This window comes from Urtica dioica, chromosome 11 (genome assembly GCF_054948205.1).
Source record: "Urtica dioica subsp. dioica isolate 48M chromosome 11, U.dioica_male_clone48M_v1_H2, whole genome shotgun sequence".
Classification (NCBI taxonomy): Eukaryota; Viridiplantae; Streptophyta; class Magnoliopsida; order Rosales; family Urticaceae; genus Urtica; species Urtica dioica.
In genome coordinates this window covers 17914434-17927338 of record NC_142766.1, presented here as the reverse complement: position 1 = coordinate 17927338, position 12905 = coordinate 17914434, and the positions used below count along the sequence as shown (strand labels likewise).

The window sequence follows — 12905 nt, the reverse complement described above, 5'->3', positions numbered from 1 at the left end:
AAGTAATAATGTTTATGGAAAAAGTTTCATTGTTAAATGAACAAAAATAGACAGAACAAAAATTCCATGCTATGTTATAGGTTTATTATTTTTCTTTATTGACGTATTAAATACGTAATCTTGTGGCGTAAGCACGCTAATCTTTTTGCATGACACAGTTCACACTTCCTACTTTTTAAAGAGTTTTGTACGTACATGCATTTTTAAATAATAAATACAGCTCACAGAGTCACAGACTCACAGTTCACTCACGACGTTAGTGATGTTTATCTTGAATTGAATTTACATCAAAATTCAACTTTGAGGAGATATTATGATGTAAATTTGAAAGAGATATTTGCATGCAGATATTATTTTACTAATTGTACGGTAAATGACGCTTCAGACTTCAGAGAGCTAGGATTGGAAAGCAAACAATCAGAGACACAAACCGTATGATGTGGCGAAAAGCCTAAACTAGAGGGATGACCCTACAAAAATTAGAGTCACGAATTTAACAAGCGGTCATTTTATTCAAAGTCCTTCAAAGCTCAAACAACAACCATATAAGTTTGATATTACTTAACTTAAGCACTACCTGACCGCATAGTTCTAATTGGTTTGACTGACTTTAATTGTTTATCCACACGTTTAAGACTTTGGGTACAAACCCAAGTGAATTAAACAAGACACGTTTATTATATTATTAATTTTTTTTTATTCTTAGATTAAGAGGAAATGATTGTATGTGGCAAAATGTGAGAAGGTACAATAGAAGCGTGACAAGTGCATGAGAGTTGAGGATTAATTAAGATAAGGAAAGCAATAAGTAGCTTACCCAACTATTTTGGCATTTGTTGGACCTAACGTCCATATTCAATAATCCCACTAATTGCACGTTGGCTGGCCAGTATTTTGAGCTGTAAACATTTATGTTGTTATTCATATTTTAATAACTACATGCTTCTATGCATGCTACAATTTAATTCTTCACAACCCATCTCCCACCGGCGTAAATCTAAATGTCTCTAATTTCAACGAATAATTAGCCATGCGGAGAAAAATATTGCATTGAGTTTCTAGAGTGTTAGTTCTAAATAATTTTATCATAACATGAGATGAGTTGTGAAGAATTAAATTTTAGCAATATTTTAACATGAGAATTTTTTTTCTTCTTCTTCTGAATATATCTGCCTTTGGCAGAGCCAGCTGAGGATAAATAATCTCTAGAGTACACGACTCACCGCTAAAATAAAAATTGTGACGCGATAGCAGTAGCAAGTAACACAAATCCTTGATTATTACTACTCGTTAGATTATCTTAGTTTTCATATTCAATAATCATCAATGATTCAAAATTCTCACGAACAACAATTTTATTTTCATAATATAAACGGGTACTTAATTAAAAACTGAATTTGTTTCTCGTTAAAAATTTACAATACAAAATTGATTATTTTAATAATATAGGTTTTCTGTATTTAATTATTGAGAAATAATTCGTTAACATTACATTACGTCCTAATTACGTTCATCAACTCCGAGACGCAAGAGAGTTCTAGTACTATATCGTTATTTCCTTCATAAATTTCAATCACAGCTAAAAAAATAAATTATCTAAGGAATGCAAGGATGCGATCATACCAGCACTAATGCAGCGGATCCCATCAGAACTCTGAAGTTAAGCGTGCTTGAGCGAGAGTAGTACTAGGATGGGTGACCTCCTGGGAAGTCCTCGTGTTGCATCCCTCTTTTAAAAGTGGTAACTAGCTTGGTCTAGCGGTAATCCCACACTCACTTCGACGGAGAGGTCATGGGTTCAAGCCCGCATGGGATGCAGAAATGCATGCCCTCCTAGGATTTATTCTAATAAGTATGTAATCTTGGCCAATAGTGCCACCTACTATGTAATCATGGCCGATAGTGTCCCAACTAAAAAAAATAACAATAAAGCAGGAGTATTCAATTTCCCAACTAAAAAATATTAACAAACAATTAAAGAAGATAATGATAAGAAGCGACAGCGTTTAGAAGGTTCGGAATCTCGGGAGTGGGAGCTGAGCTGAGTGAGCCATCTTTCAGAGAACTAAATCCAACGGCTGAGAATAGAGAGAGAAGACAGGACCAGTGAGCTTTATTGCGGTTCTTGCCCACTTCGTGGTTCGTTGCGTTTGTGCTTCGCTTTCAAACCAGAAACTGCTTTTTGCCCTTTTCTTTCTTGTCAACTTGCTATTCGGGAAAGCTCTTTCCCAGCTTCTTTCCCACCAGACAAACCACACCATTCCCAAACCCCATCTCTCTCTCTCTCTCTCTCTCTCTCTCGCTCGGTTTATTCACAGGAAATTCAACAAGGTTTGTCTTTCGTGTTCTTTATTATCTTCTCTTTCGTGATATTTTCGGAAGCCCAAGTTGGCTTGCCCAAAAGATAGCAATCATAATCTCTGAGAGGTTTCGCTATATTCAAAAAAGAAAAAAAGCCAACTTTATATTTTCCTTGAAAAAGAGAGAGAAAAGAGAAGATCTTTTTGCTATTCATTTATAGATCTACTTCTCAAGCTAGCTCTCAGCCTCTCTCTCTCTCTCTCTCGGCCTTTACTCTGGTTTACACTTTATTTGACTTTTGCTCTGTTTTTCTCTAGGATATAGATTTTTCTGAGAGCGGTTTTGTTTGCTTGTTTGTTTCCATGGGGGTTTGTCTAAGCGCCCACATCAAAACCAATGGCCATTGTAATTCAGGTATTACATCATTCACTCATCTCAAGCCCACAATACTTTCTTATTAAAAAAGAAAAGCGCTTGTTAAACATATCTGATTTTTGCATGTTCATGTGTTATCTCTGTTTGCGGTTTTTGTTCTTCTTTACTCATTAATATCTAATCGACCCACATATTGTTTTGTCTTTGTCGTTGTGTGAGTGAGTCAGTGGGTTCATTTTAAAAAACTCACGACAAACTTATTATATTCAATACCATAAATGGGACTTCAATAATATGGGTTTATAATTTCCCAGAAAAGGAAATTATCGTTTCATTCCCAATTCCATTTTAAGCTTGATTTGTTCTTGGATATTGGTTTCTCAGGGGTGAGTGAAAATTACGTGAGCAATGAGGGGAATCAGAGCAGCAAAGTGTCGTCGGTGCCTCCGACTCCGAGGAGCGAGGGCGAGATATTGCAGTCTTCGAATGTGAAGAGCTTCAATTTCGTGGACCTCAAAATGGCCACCAGGAATTTCAGGCCCGACAGCGTGCTCGGAGAAGGCGGCTTCGGCTCCGTCTTCAAAGGCTGGATCGACGAGCAAACCTTCGCCGCCGCAAAGCCCGGCACCGGAATCGTCATCGCCGTGAAGAGGCTCAACCAAGATGGCTTCCAAGGCCACAAAGAGTGGCTGGTGAGTCTCGAGCCATAGTCCCTGAACTATCATGATCCTTTTCGACGTGTTAGTCGCTAACCTATGATCTGTTATACATCAGGCGGAAGTCAACTACTTGGGTCAACTCTATCATCCCAATCTTGTGAAACTGATCGGGTATTGCTTGGAAGACGAGCACCGGCTTTTGGTGTACGAGTTCATGCCCCGTGGGAGCTTGGAGAATCATCTGTTTAGGAGTAAGTTTTTTTTTTTTTGGGCCTCAACTAATAGGTGTCTGGTTCGGTAAATTAAATGTTTTAATACTGAACTAAATCGTGTTTCGTGATTCAGGAGGGTCTTACTTTCAGCCTCTTTCGTGGAGTCTCCGGTTAAAGGTCGCTCTCGGTGCCGCAAAGGGACTTGCTTTCCTCCACAGTGCTGAGACCAGAGTGATATACCGAGATTTCAAGACATCCAACATACTTTTGGACACCGTATGTTTCTCGAAATCAATAATGTGGCTCATCAACAAGCAAGTCATGGCTGGATTATATGTTAAAGCAACTTATTTTCTTCTTTTTTGTGATGTGAAAATCGCAGAGCTATAACGCAAAGCTCTCAGATTTTGGGTTGGCCAAGGACGGCCCGACCGGCGACAAGAGCCACGTCTCCACCAGGATCATGGGGACTTACGGATACACCGCGCCCGAGTATCTCGCAACCGGTAAGAATATACTTCCCCTCCCAATTACGTTGGCCCAATAATTTTTTTTTTTCAAGGCCCCATTTGTACAAGATACAAAGTACATCATATAAAATAAGAAAAAGGAAATTGACATGACTAAAACTGATATAAGACTGATTTTCATTGTTGTCAGGCTTATCACTCTTTTATTAAAATCTCGATTCTCCAATTACAAAATTACCCTTTCGTTGTATATCCATAAATTTTACAAAAAATTAGGAAACTAACCCACTTAGACTTTCGGAATTGCTGTTTAGTCAACCTTCACTAAATATTAGGTAAATAGCCACGGTCTCGACGTATTTGCACATTTTTTTTTTAATTGCAGTTGAACTTTTTGAAATTGCAAACAATGGCTTATGGCTATTTACCAAAAACTTACCAAAGAGATTGGCTAAATAGCAAACCAGATACGTAAATAAGGCTATATATTTTACGTACTTCCAGTAATTGGGCAAGGTGACAAAATTTTCTAAAACTAAAAAGCATTAGTTATGTTTTCTTCTGGCGTCCAAGTTGACCCGACTAAACCCCCACGTTGCATTATTTTATCGGGAGAGACTATCCCAGCGGTCCCAATTTTTTTCGGTCCCCGGGGAGTGTGACGAGGCCACAAGAATCGCCTTTCTGAACGGAACATCGGGTTTGAATGACAGGTCACCTGACGTCGAAGAGCGACGTGTTCAGCTTCGGAGTGGTGCTGCTGGAGATGCTGTCGGGGCGGAGGGCGGTGGACAAGAACCGGCCGTCGGGGGAGCACAACTTGGTGGAGTGGGCGAAGCCGTGCCTGGCGAACAAGCGCAAGATATTCCGCATCCTCGACAGCCGCCTGGAGGGGCAGTACTCGATGGACGCCGCCTACAAGGCCGCCACCCTCTCCCTGCGCTGCCTCTCCCCCGAGCCCAAGTTCCGCCCCACCATGGCCGAGGTCGTCTCCACCCTCGACCACCTCCAAGACCACTCCAAGCCCCACTCCAACCTCGCCGCCCGCCGCCGGGCCCGCCGCCGCAGCGCCGACGACGCCGCCGCCCTTGCCGCTCGCACCACCACCAGCCCCGCCGCCGCCGCCTCTTCTTCTTACCCTCGCCCCTCGGCTTCACCGCTTTACGTCTAGGGGCAAGGGAAAAGGACACTTCTCACGTCTCTGCTCTGTATTTATGTGAATGTACAGCTTTGTTTTTTTTCTTTTATCATAATGATATGGTCGAAACAAATGTACGGTGAACTTTGTAAGCCCAAGCAACGCCCAGAAAAAGAGTTCACTTTCTCTACTACTGGGGTTTTTAACCGAATTATTTGTAGTTAAGCAGCTTAATACATACAACGTGCATTGTTTTTGTATTTTATTAATTTATTTATTAATTTTGTGCATAGAGTAGGGGATTGTCCTCGCCCTATTTGTTTTTGTTTAAATATCTATGTTGTTTTTAATTGTACCACCGGCACAAGTGAACGATCCTGCTTGATTAATTATTCTTTGTAGTACTTGCCGTAATGAAATAAATAAGAGAAGACCAATTATTTCATTTAAATTTGGACCATTATTTCATTTGTAGAAAAAAAAAAACCTAGTTTTCAATCTTCATATAAAAGTCTCTTATTTGACGTTTGTTGTTTTTTCTCATCCTATGAATTGAAGTTGAACAAGATTTAGAAAGAAAAAGAAAAAGAATTTTAAATAACGTATTTTCAGCAAAACTGTATCTCCAGCCCAAAAACGGGACTAGCAATTGCAAGTGTTTCAGGAGCGAAAAAAACACCCTAATATTTGATTATTTGGCCAAGAAAAGTGCTGATGTGCTACAGTGCAAATGCAGGGAAGAAAGTAACAAAAGAAACTCATTAAGATATTCATTAAAATTGCATGTACAGAAAACCACCCTCAAAGAACGTCCAAAAAAGATGCAAGCTTCGACTATACTCGCTACTCGCGAGTCAAAAACAAGGCTAGAGCCAAGTCGGAAGATTAGCATGTGTATACAAAGCAGGCAAAATTACTACGTACTTGGATATAACACTATTAAACATAAGTACTCACTCATTATATATTTAGTATTTACAATCGCCCCTTGTAGAATCCCATGTTAAGCCTCAACCACGGAAACTGACTCTGAACATTCGCTTGTTCTGTATATAACGGAAGGGTAATTGCAATAGGAAGGCCTGCAAATTCCCTCATAGATGTATATGTATATAAACAATCATTTAGCCAGTAGTTGAGGAAAAGAGAGGAGACATATACCCAAATTAGCTAATGAGGAATAGCTAGAATCTACATAATATGGTTGTGTGTTCTTCTACCGAAGAAGAAAAGTGTAACTGTTGCTCCTTTAATTGTAAACCCGTAACCACTTACGTAGTTCTTACCAGCCCAGGAGTCCAATTTCTCCAGTCCATCTTCCTAATGGATTTGTTTCTTAAATTGACCATTTCTTTAAGGTCAAATACCCGCTTCAGATAACTGTTTCTCTGCTTAATAGACACAGGTTCAGTTTCACCCACTGATTCTTCCTCTACTTCTTCATTTTGATCAACCACGGTTTGAGGGGCCGGGACTTCTTCTTGGGGTGACACCTCGCTGATGATGTTTCCGAGCATCTCGACAACCTCGCTCATCTTAGGGCGAGACTTTGGCTGCTTTAGCAAACACCTGTTTGCCAAAGACGCAAGTCTTTGGGCTGATCTGGAGCAACACTCTCCTTCTAGCCGTGGGTCTAGTATAATGTGGAACTTCTTGGGATCCGAGGTATATGGCTTTACCCAATCCAATAGCTTCTGTTCACCCCGAGGCAGGTTTCTCTCCACAGCTCGTCTTCCAGTGATTAGCTCGTAAAGAACCACTCCGAAGCTCCAAACATCGCTCTTTGCCGTCAACCTTCCTGTCTGAACATACTCTGGAGCTGCATAACCGACCGTGCCAACGACCTTGAAAAAATAAAGTGATCTACTTGTGAGCGATGTACTCTCCAACATTATAAACTACACATGGAAATTCCCAAAAAGCTTCGTGAGACAGCTCAATATCATATGTTCTGAATCCAATTGACCTAAACTTACTGCTGTTGATACATGACTTGATCCTTCAGAAGGTCCTTGCCTAGCTAGTCCAAAGTCTGAAAGCTTGGCGTTGAAATCCTCATCTAGCAAGATATTCGAAGTTTTGAAATCCCGAAATATTAGCTGCAACAAGCCAATAAAGTTCCAAATCACGTTAACTGTCATGAGATTAAAGAGTATTCTTTGTTATACAACATCTACTGTTTTAAGCAGCCAAAATTACAGGAAAAATCTTAGGGACTCTAAGTTCATATCTCCATTGTAAAAACAATTGATGTTAACTATTAATATAATAATAGGATCAAAAGATAGACAAATGCCTGAAAATCCATTTCTTCGTGGAGATATGCCAATCCACGCGCCGCATCCTGAGCAATTTTCAATCTCGTGAGCCATGTAAGAGTTGATGGCATTCGAGCCAACAGATGATCTTCTAAGCTTTTGTTGCACATTAGCTCGTACACCAAAAGTCTCTGAATTCCTCTCTCATCATCTTCCGCGCAATATCCTATTAACTTGACCAGATTCTGATGCTTGACAACGCCCAAAAAGTTTACTTCATTTATCCACTCCTTATGCCCCTGGATACTAAAATGCAAATACACACAATTTCATCACCTACCAGTTTCCATGAACGCTCAAGCTGAAAAAAGTATGTCTTGAGAAAATAAAAATCCAAGCTAAATCCATCTAGCACCGTTAAGCACTTAAGCTAGACAATCGAGATTTTCCTAGTAATCTAATTTGAGCTTCACATCACAATGCTAGGGAACAAAAGCAATAAACAAAAGAGAAAACACGTCTATTTGCATATCGTTTTATTACTTCAACGTAGTTTTTTGAAATCAGAAAATTTCTTTACTAAACAATCCGGATTATGAAACTCTAAAATTACCTAAAATGCACTAATTTATTTTCAGATTCAATCAATAGATGAAAATCCGAAATGCACGGTCGTTGGAATTCAATCTGACATTCAGCTAATAATCGAGCACACAAAAATGAAGATAATGAACAAAGCATCCATGCCTGGAAACCATTCCGATTCAACTGCTTAACTGCGACGTGGATCTCGGAAGAGAAATCATCTCCGTCTCCGTCTCCGTCGCCATCTCCGCTGTCGTGATCGGAAACGACGCCGCGATAAACGCAGCCGAAGCCTCCCTCGCCGATGAGTTGCCCTCGGCTGAAGCCTCTAGTGGCGGACTTGAGGTCGGAAAACGAGAACACTCGGAGATCGTTGGCACGGCGGTGAACGAGGAAGTCGTAGAAGGCGAGCGAGTCGGAGAGCTCACGAGAGTCCGAGTCGAACTCGGAGCGCCGAGTGCTCTCGACGCCGCTCGAGGCCACGCTCAGCGATCGCGCCCACGACACCTTGGAGCTCGACGCTCTGGAGACTCCGCCGCGGTCTTCGCCGCCGTCTCCACCGTCGTCGCGCTTGTCTCCGGCGATGGCGAAATGAAAGCACTTCATTGAGCAATGGAATAGAACAGAATCGATGTTAGTCAAACAAGAAATGCTAGGCCGGTGACTAAGACAACGGTTTGGTTTGGATCAACCAACTCGAAATTATTTATATCTAAATAGTTTTTGCTTTTGGATTTATTAAAAGCTCTAATTCAGTCGTTTATTTTGTCGTTTTGCAGATAGTGGGTCCGCGGACTGCTGATTGTCGTTTTGGCAGACAGAGGAAATAGACAGTTTTGTGAAATATCATTCACGAGGGTAGGGGGAGGCTTTTGTGGATTTGAGTCTATTAATAAATTATAATTTTTCTAGAACTTTACCTTAACAAGTTAATGTAATATATTTTTTGAGTAAATTTTTGTTTACGTATTTACTTGATTTGCCGTCGGAGCAAAGATTGTCATTTCGTTTTAAGACTTAACTTGTTTAGTCCTATCCGATTTATTCAAATTATATTTAACTGTTTAGAATGGAGTTTAGTTAGATAGTATGCTATTAAGCCGTTTCAATGTCAATATTTTTTAATAGAAATGTGTCCACTGTCTGGTCAGAGACACGGAATTAGACTAGATCGTTGATCTAATTGACTCGAATGGGTCAAATAAAAAAATTATAAGCTACCTATCTAAATGATATATAAAAACTCCCCTTATAATTTAAAAAAAAAAATTACAAAACTACCTAGCTTATTTAATATCTTATATGTAAATTCTTGCAATTCATTATTATCTATGACTCGTAAGTAAATCTTTAGTCTTTACGAGGCAACTGGCTTCCAATGTAATAATAGTGGTCACTAAATTTTCAAAGGACAGTTTTCTGATTTAGAAACTTAGTATATTACTAACTGTAATCATTATCCTGAAAATGTATTTTGGGGTTTCTAGATTCAAAGAAACAAACCTCTAGACGTTTGAATTGAAAGTTGCTTAAATTATATTTTTAATAAAGCCTAAATAAATTGGTTGTCCGTAAACAATGGGAACAAATGCTTAGATTGACGGAACCATTAATGACTTAAGGTTAACGCAGTAAAACAAAAAGAAAAAAGAAAAATGACATGCGATTTATTGCCCCACTGTTTAGCATATACTAAATTCCGGAAAGAGGCTTCTGATTCACATCCACACGACCAAAAGAAAATACTTGCACATTTAGTGTTTAAACGGCCATGAGAGCCGGTTGGATTGTGAGCAAAGGCAATTTTCAAAACATAGGGATTTGTTGCGAATCATTTGCTTCGACTAATAAGCAACAAACAATAATAGCACTCATGGCTTGATCGTATCACAATTTACCATCCAAACGAACAAAGTGTGATGGTTTTTTACTGCTGGTTTAAGTATTCAACAAGATAAAGAACTGTACGACAACTGTGTCGTCTACTCTTCCTGCTTTTGAAGCAACCACACAGTCGATTGAAACTAATAATAAAGTTTATTAGATATATACTTAATTTGATTTTAGTGTGATTCCATTATCGTTATAATTAGCTTAGGCATAGATGATTGTCAAATATTTTTAGAGAGCATAAGTTTTAGAGACCGGACTGATGTGAGAATTTTTTTATACACAATAAATATTTTTGCGTTTGAATCCGTAGCAAAGAAAGATCTATATATATATTCTCATACATAAGTCGAGAGAAAGCTTGTGTAACTGATTTATATATAGCATTATTGGTTGAGACCACACGTAAAAAATGTCATTGCCATAAACGGACCAAGTATACATTTTTTTTCTATTATTCAAAAGGAGTGTACTCCTTGATGAAGTCAGGCTTGAATGTTCTTAATGTCTAACCTTCATATATGTGATTCAACAATTGTGAAGGAGCGAGAAGTTTCTACGACGAACTCTAGAAGTGACCTGACATCGAAATCGATACATGTACTCTAATGCCGTGTTAAAAGTCAGGGTTTAACTTAAACCAAAAACAAGCTCAAAAGTGGAAGATTGTCAAATACTTGAAATAAGCACATCGCTTCAATATCAAATGTGGATGTTATTTTGGCTGATATGCCTTTGGGAAATGGCTAGTGATTTGGAAAGTTTGGACCAAAATGTTGTGGTCCATATTTTTGGACAATTTACTACCAATATGAGGAGAGATAAATCTTTGTTACCCTCTTTGCCCTTTAATTTTTAATTTTGTTCACTTTAATCCAAAACTTGCTCATAAAACCAAAAAAAGCTCTCACCTCTCAGAGCTCTCTCTCTCTCTCTCTCTCTCTCTCTCTCTCTCTCTCTCTCTCTCTCTCTCTCTCGTTCATTTTGACATACAAAAAAAGTTTACCTTTTTATGTTGGTCGTCCTCGCTCACCACCGACGAGCTCGAGTGCGTGAGCACATGAGGATGAACCTTGTTGAGATTCAGCACAGGGCTTTGTTTCTAAATCACGACGTTGTTCATGGCCGCGATCCGGTGGTGAGGCAAAAAAATCATGGCCGGAGATCTAGTTCAGGTATGTGTCCTTCTGGGTTTGTTGGTGCCATTACCCGCCGTCTCTGTGTTGTTTGTTGCTGGGTTTGTTTGTGTGTTGTTCTTCGTGTTTTTGGACATTTGAGTTTTTTTCGCGTTCTTGAATTGTAGATATACATGTCTACAATCTCTGAAATTGTAGATTGTCCCCGTCATACGTTGTTATTGTAATTGTAGATATACATGTCTACAATTCTTGTAATTGTAGACATATAGGTCTACACCTTCAGCTGTTGTAGACTTATTAGTCTACAACTTCTGAAAGTGTAGACCTATATGTCTACAATTACAAGAATTGTAGACATGTATATCTACAATTGGTGTAATTGTAGATATACATATATATAAATAGTCTCATTGTAGATATTATAAGTCTACAGTTACTACAACTCTAGACGTCGATATCTACAATTGTTGTTAACTGTAGACTTATAAGTCTACAATTTATGACAGTTTTTATTACAATTATACATACCAATCTAAAGTTATTCTTATTTTTGAATTTTCTTATTCAGGTATGAGAGTGAACATATTTGTTGTATAAATGAGAGACAAGCCTCCGACATACATATCACGTTCCGTCGGTAGACCGAAGAAGAGACGGATACATTCTCAAGGGGAAGAGCCTATTCTTAGTAAGTGTTCGCGATGTGGAGAAGTAGGTCACAACCGGACTACATGCAACAGTCCAGTTCCTTTGTCCGAGAGGAATGGATGAATTATTATAGTTGTATGTGTTTTTGGAACTAATTTCAGTTATTATAGTTTAATGACTAATTATATGTCTTTTTGAAACTTGGAGTGTATTTCAATAATGGATGATGACTAATTATATGTTACAATTTCAGTAACGTATTGTCTTTTTTACGTCTTTAATTCATACACATAAATGACAATAGTTGTTCAAATTCCTAAACATTAATGACTAAATATGCTTAAGGTTCGTTATCGGGATTCACTGCGAGTCGGTTCAGGGGTTCGAGAATTTAACGAGTTTTAAATAAATTAAATGAATAATCCGAAAAATCATACAAACCGAGAATTCTGAATTAATTAACCAGAATTTAAATTCTCGAACATTCTTAAATAAATAATTGATAATCCCTTAATACAATCTCAAATCCAAAAATTAAAACTCGAGTCTAACGCTATAAAGCGATAAACGACTCACGAGTGAGATCGAGCTTTAAAATCTTTTTCTGAATTTACTACTCTTCGGCTTTGACGCGCTCAGTTTCCGCCGATTTTTGCTCGCTTTGACTTGATCTGCGACTGAGCTGTGAAATTCAGAAATGAACATCGAGTCAATTTCTAAATTACTTAACTCGTCATAAAAACCACATTTCAATCTCAGAATTAACTAACAGAAAGCCGAGCCCGAACGAAATATCAAATCTCAAATTTCAGAATTTCCGAGGCTCATATTTTCTATCACAAGACACTAAACAACAACAACAACAACACATTTAAGAATTCTCAGCCAAAAGAACCACACGGCCAAAACGTAAAACACGGCAAAAAACAAGCAAACCAAGCTCACGGCCAACCTTAGCTCACGGCCAAAAACACACAAGCAAACCAAGCTCACGGCCAAGACCCAATCCAAAACAACACTCGTCCAAAACCAAGAACAAACCCATAACCAAAAGAATCATCACCGAAAGCAATTCAAATCTTCAACTAAAATCATCAAAACACGTTCACAACCAAAACCCCCAAATCAAAACCTAACCCTAATCAACATGGATTCCAATATGAAGAAATCTCCTCACCTCTCTATGTTCCTGAAATCCGGCCTCCTCCACAAGCTCTCTCTCCCTCCCGA

At 38.8% G+C, this 12905-nt stretch overlaps 2 protein-coding genes and 1 non-coding gene across 3 annotated transcripts; 2 read left to right on the top strand and 1 right to left on the bottom strand.

Moving 5' to 3' along the window:
* The first annotated feature begins 1609 nt into the window (after positions 1-1609).
* Positions 1610-1728, top strand: LOC149381903 (5S ribosomal RNA). Its single transcript, XR_016293980.1, has one exon. It is a non-coding gene; the product is annotated as a 5S ribosomal RNA (ribosomal RNA).
* A 304-nt stretch (positions 1729-2032) lies between these two features.
* On the top strand, positions 2033-5424 carry PK1B (protein kinase 1B). The gene is made up of 7 exons (XM_089630133.1): positions 2033-2331; positions 2619-2715; positions 3061-3368; positions 3451-3586; positions 3681-3823; positions 3930-4053; positions 4731-5424. Exons 2-7 carry the CDS (start codon positions 2664-2666, stop codon positions 5186-5188), a joined length of 1221 nt encoding a protein of 406 aa, XP_089486259.1. The 5' UTR covers positions 2033-2331; positions 2619-2663; the 3' UTR covers positions 5189-5424.
* Positions 5425-5966: 542 nt separating this feature from the next.
* LOC149381901 (Protein kinase superfamily protein) lies at positions 5967-8676 on the bottom strand. Its single transcript, XM_089630132.1, has 4 exons — positions 8161-8676; positions 7452-7712; positions 7132-7254; positions 5967-6999 (listed from the first exon to the last, which is right to left on the bottom strand). The coding sequence occupies exons 1-4, from the start codon at positions 8602-8604 to the stop codon at positions 6427-6429; spliced, it is 1401 nt and encodes a 466-aa protein (XP_089486258.1). The 5' UTR covers positions 8605-8676; the 3' UTR covers positions 5967-6426.
* Positions 8677-12905: the final 4229 nt, after the last annotated feature.

Coding starts and splice junctions, on each gene's coding strand:
- PK1B (XM_089630133.1), top strand. CDS start 2,664: ATGGGGGTTTGTCTAAGCGCCCACATCAAAACCAATGGCCATTGTAAT. Junction 3,824..3,929: donor CCAACATACTTTTGGACACC/GTATGTTTCTCG, acceptor TGAAAATCGCAG/AGCTATAACGCAAAGCTCTC. Junction 4,054..4,730: donor GCCCGAGTATCTCGCAACCG/GTAAGAATATAC, acceptor TTTGAATGACAG/GTCACCTGACGTCGAAGAGC.
- LOC149381901 (XM_089630132.1), bottom strand. CDS start 8,604: ATGAAGTGCTTTCATTTCGCCATCGCCGGAGACAAGCGCGACGACGGT. Junction 7,713..8,160: donor TGAATCGGAATGGTTTCCAG/GCATGGATGCTT, acceptor TTTAGTATCCAG/GGGCATAAGGAGTGGATAAA. Junction 7,000..7,131: donor CAAGTCATGTATCAACAGCA/GTAAGTTTAGGT, acceptor TATTTTTTCAAG/GTCGTTGGCACGGTCGGTTA.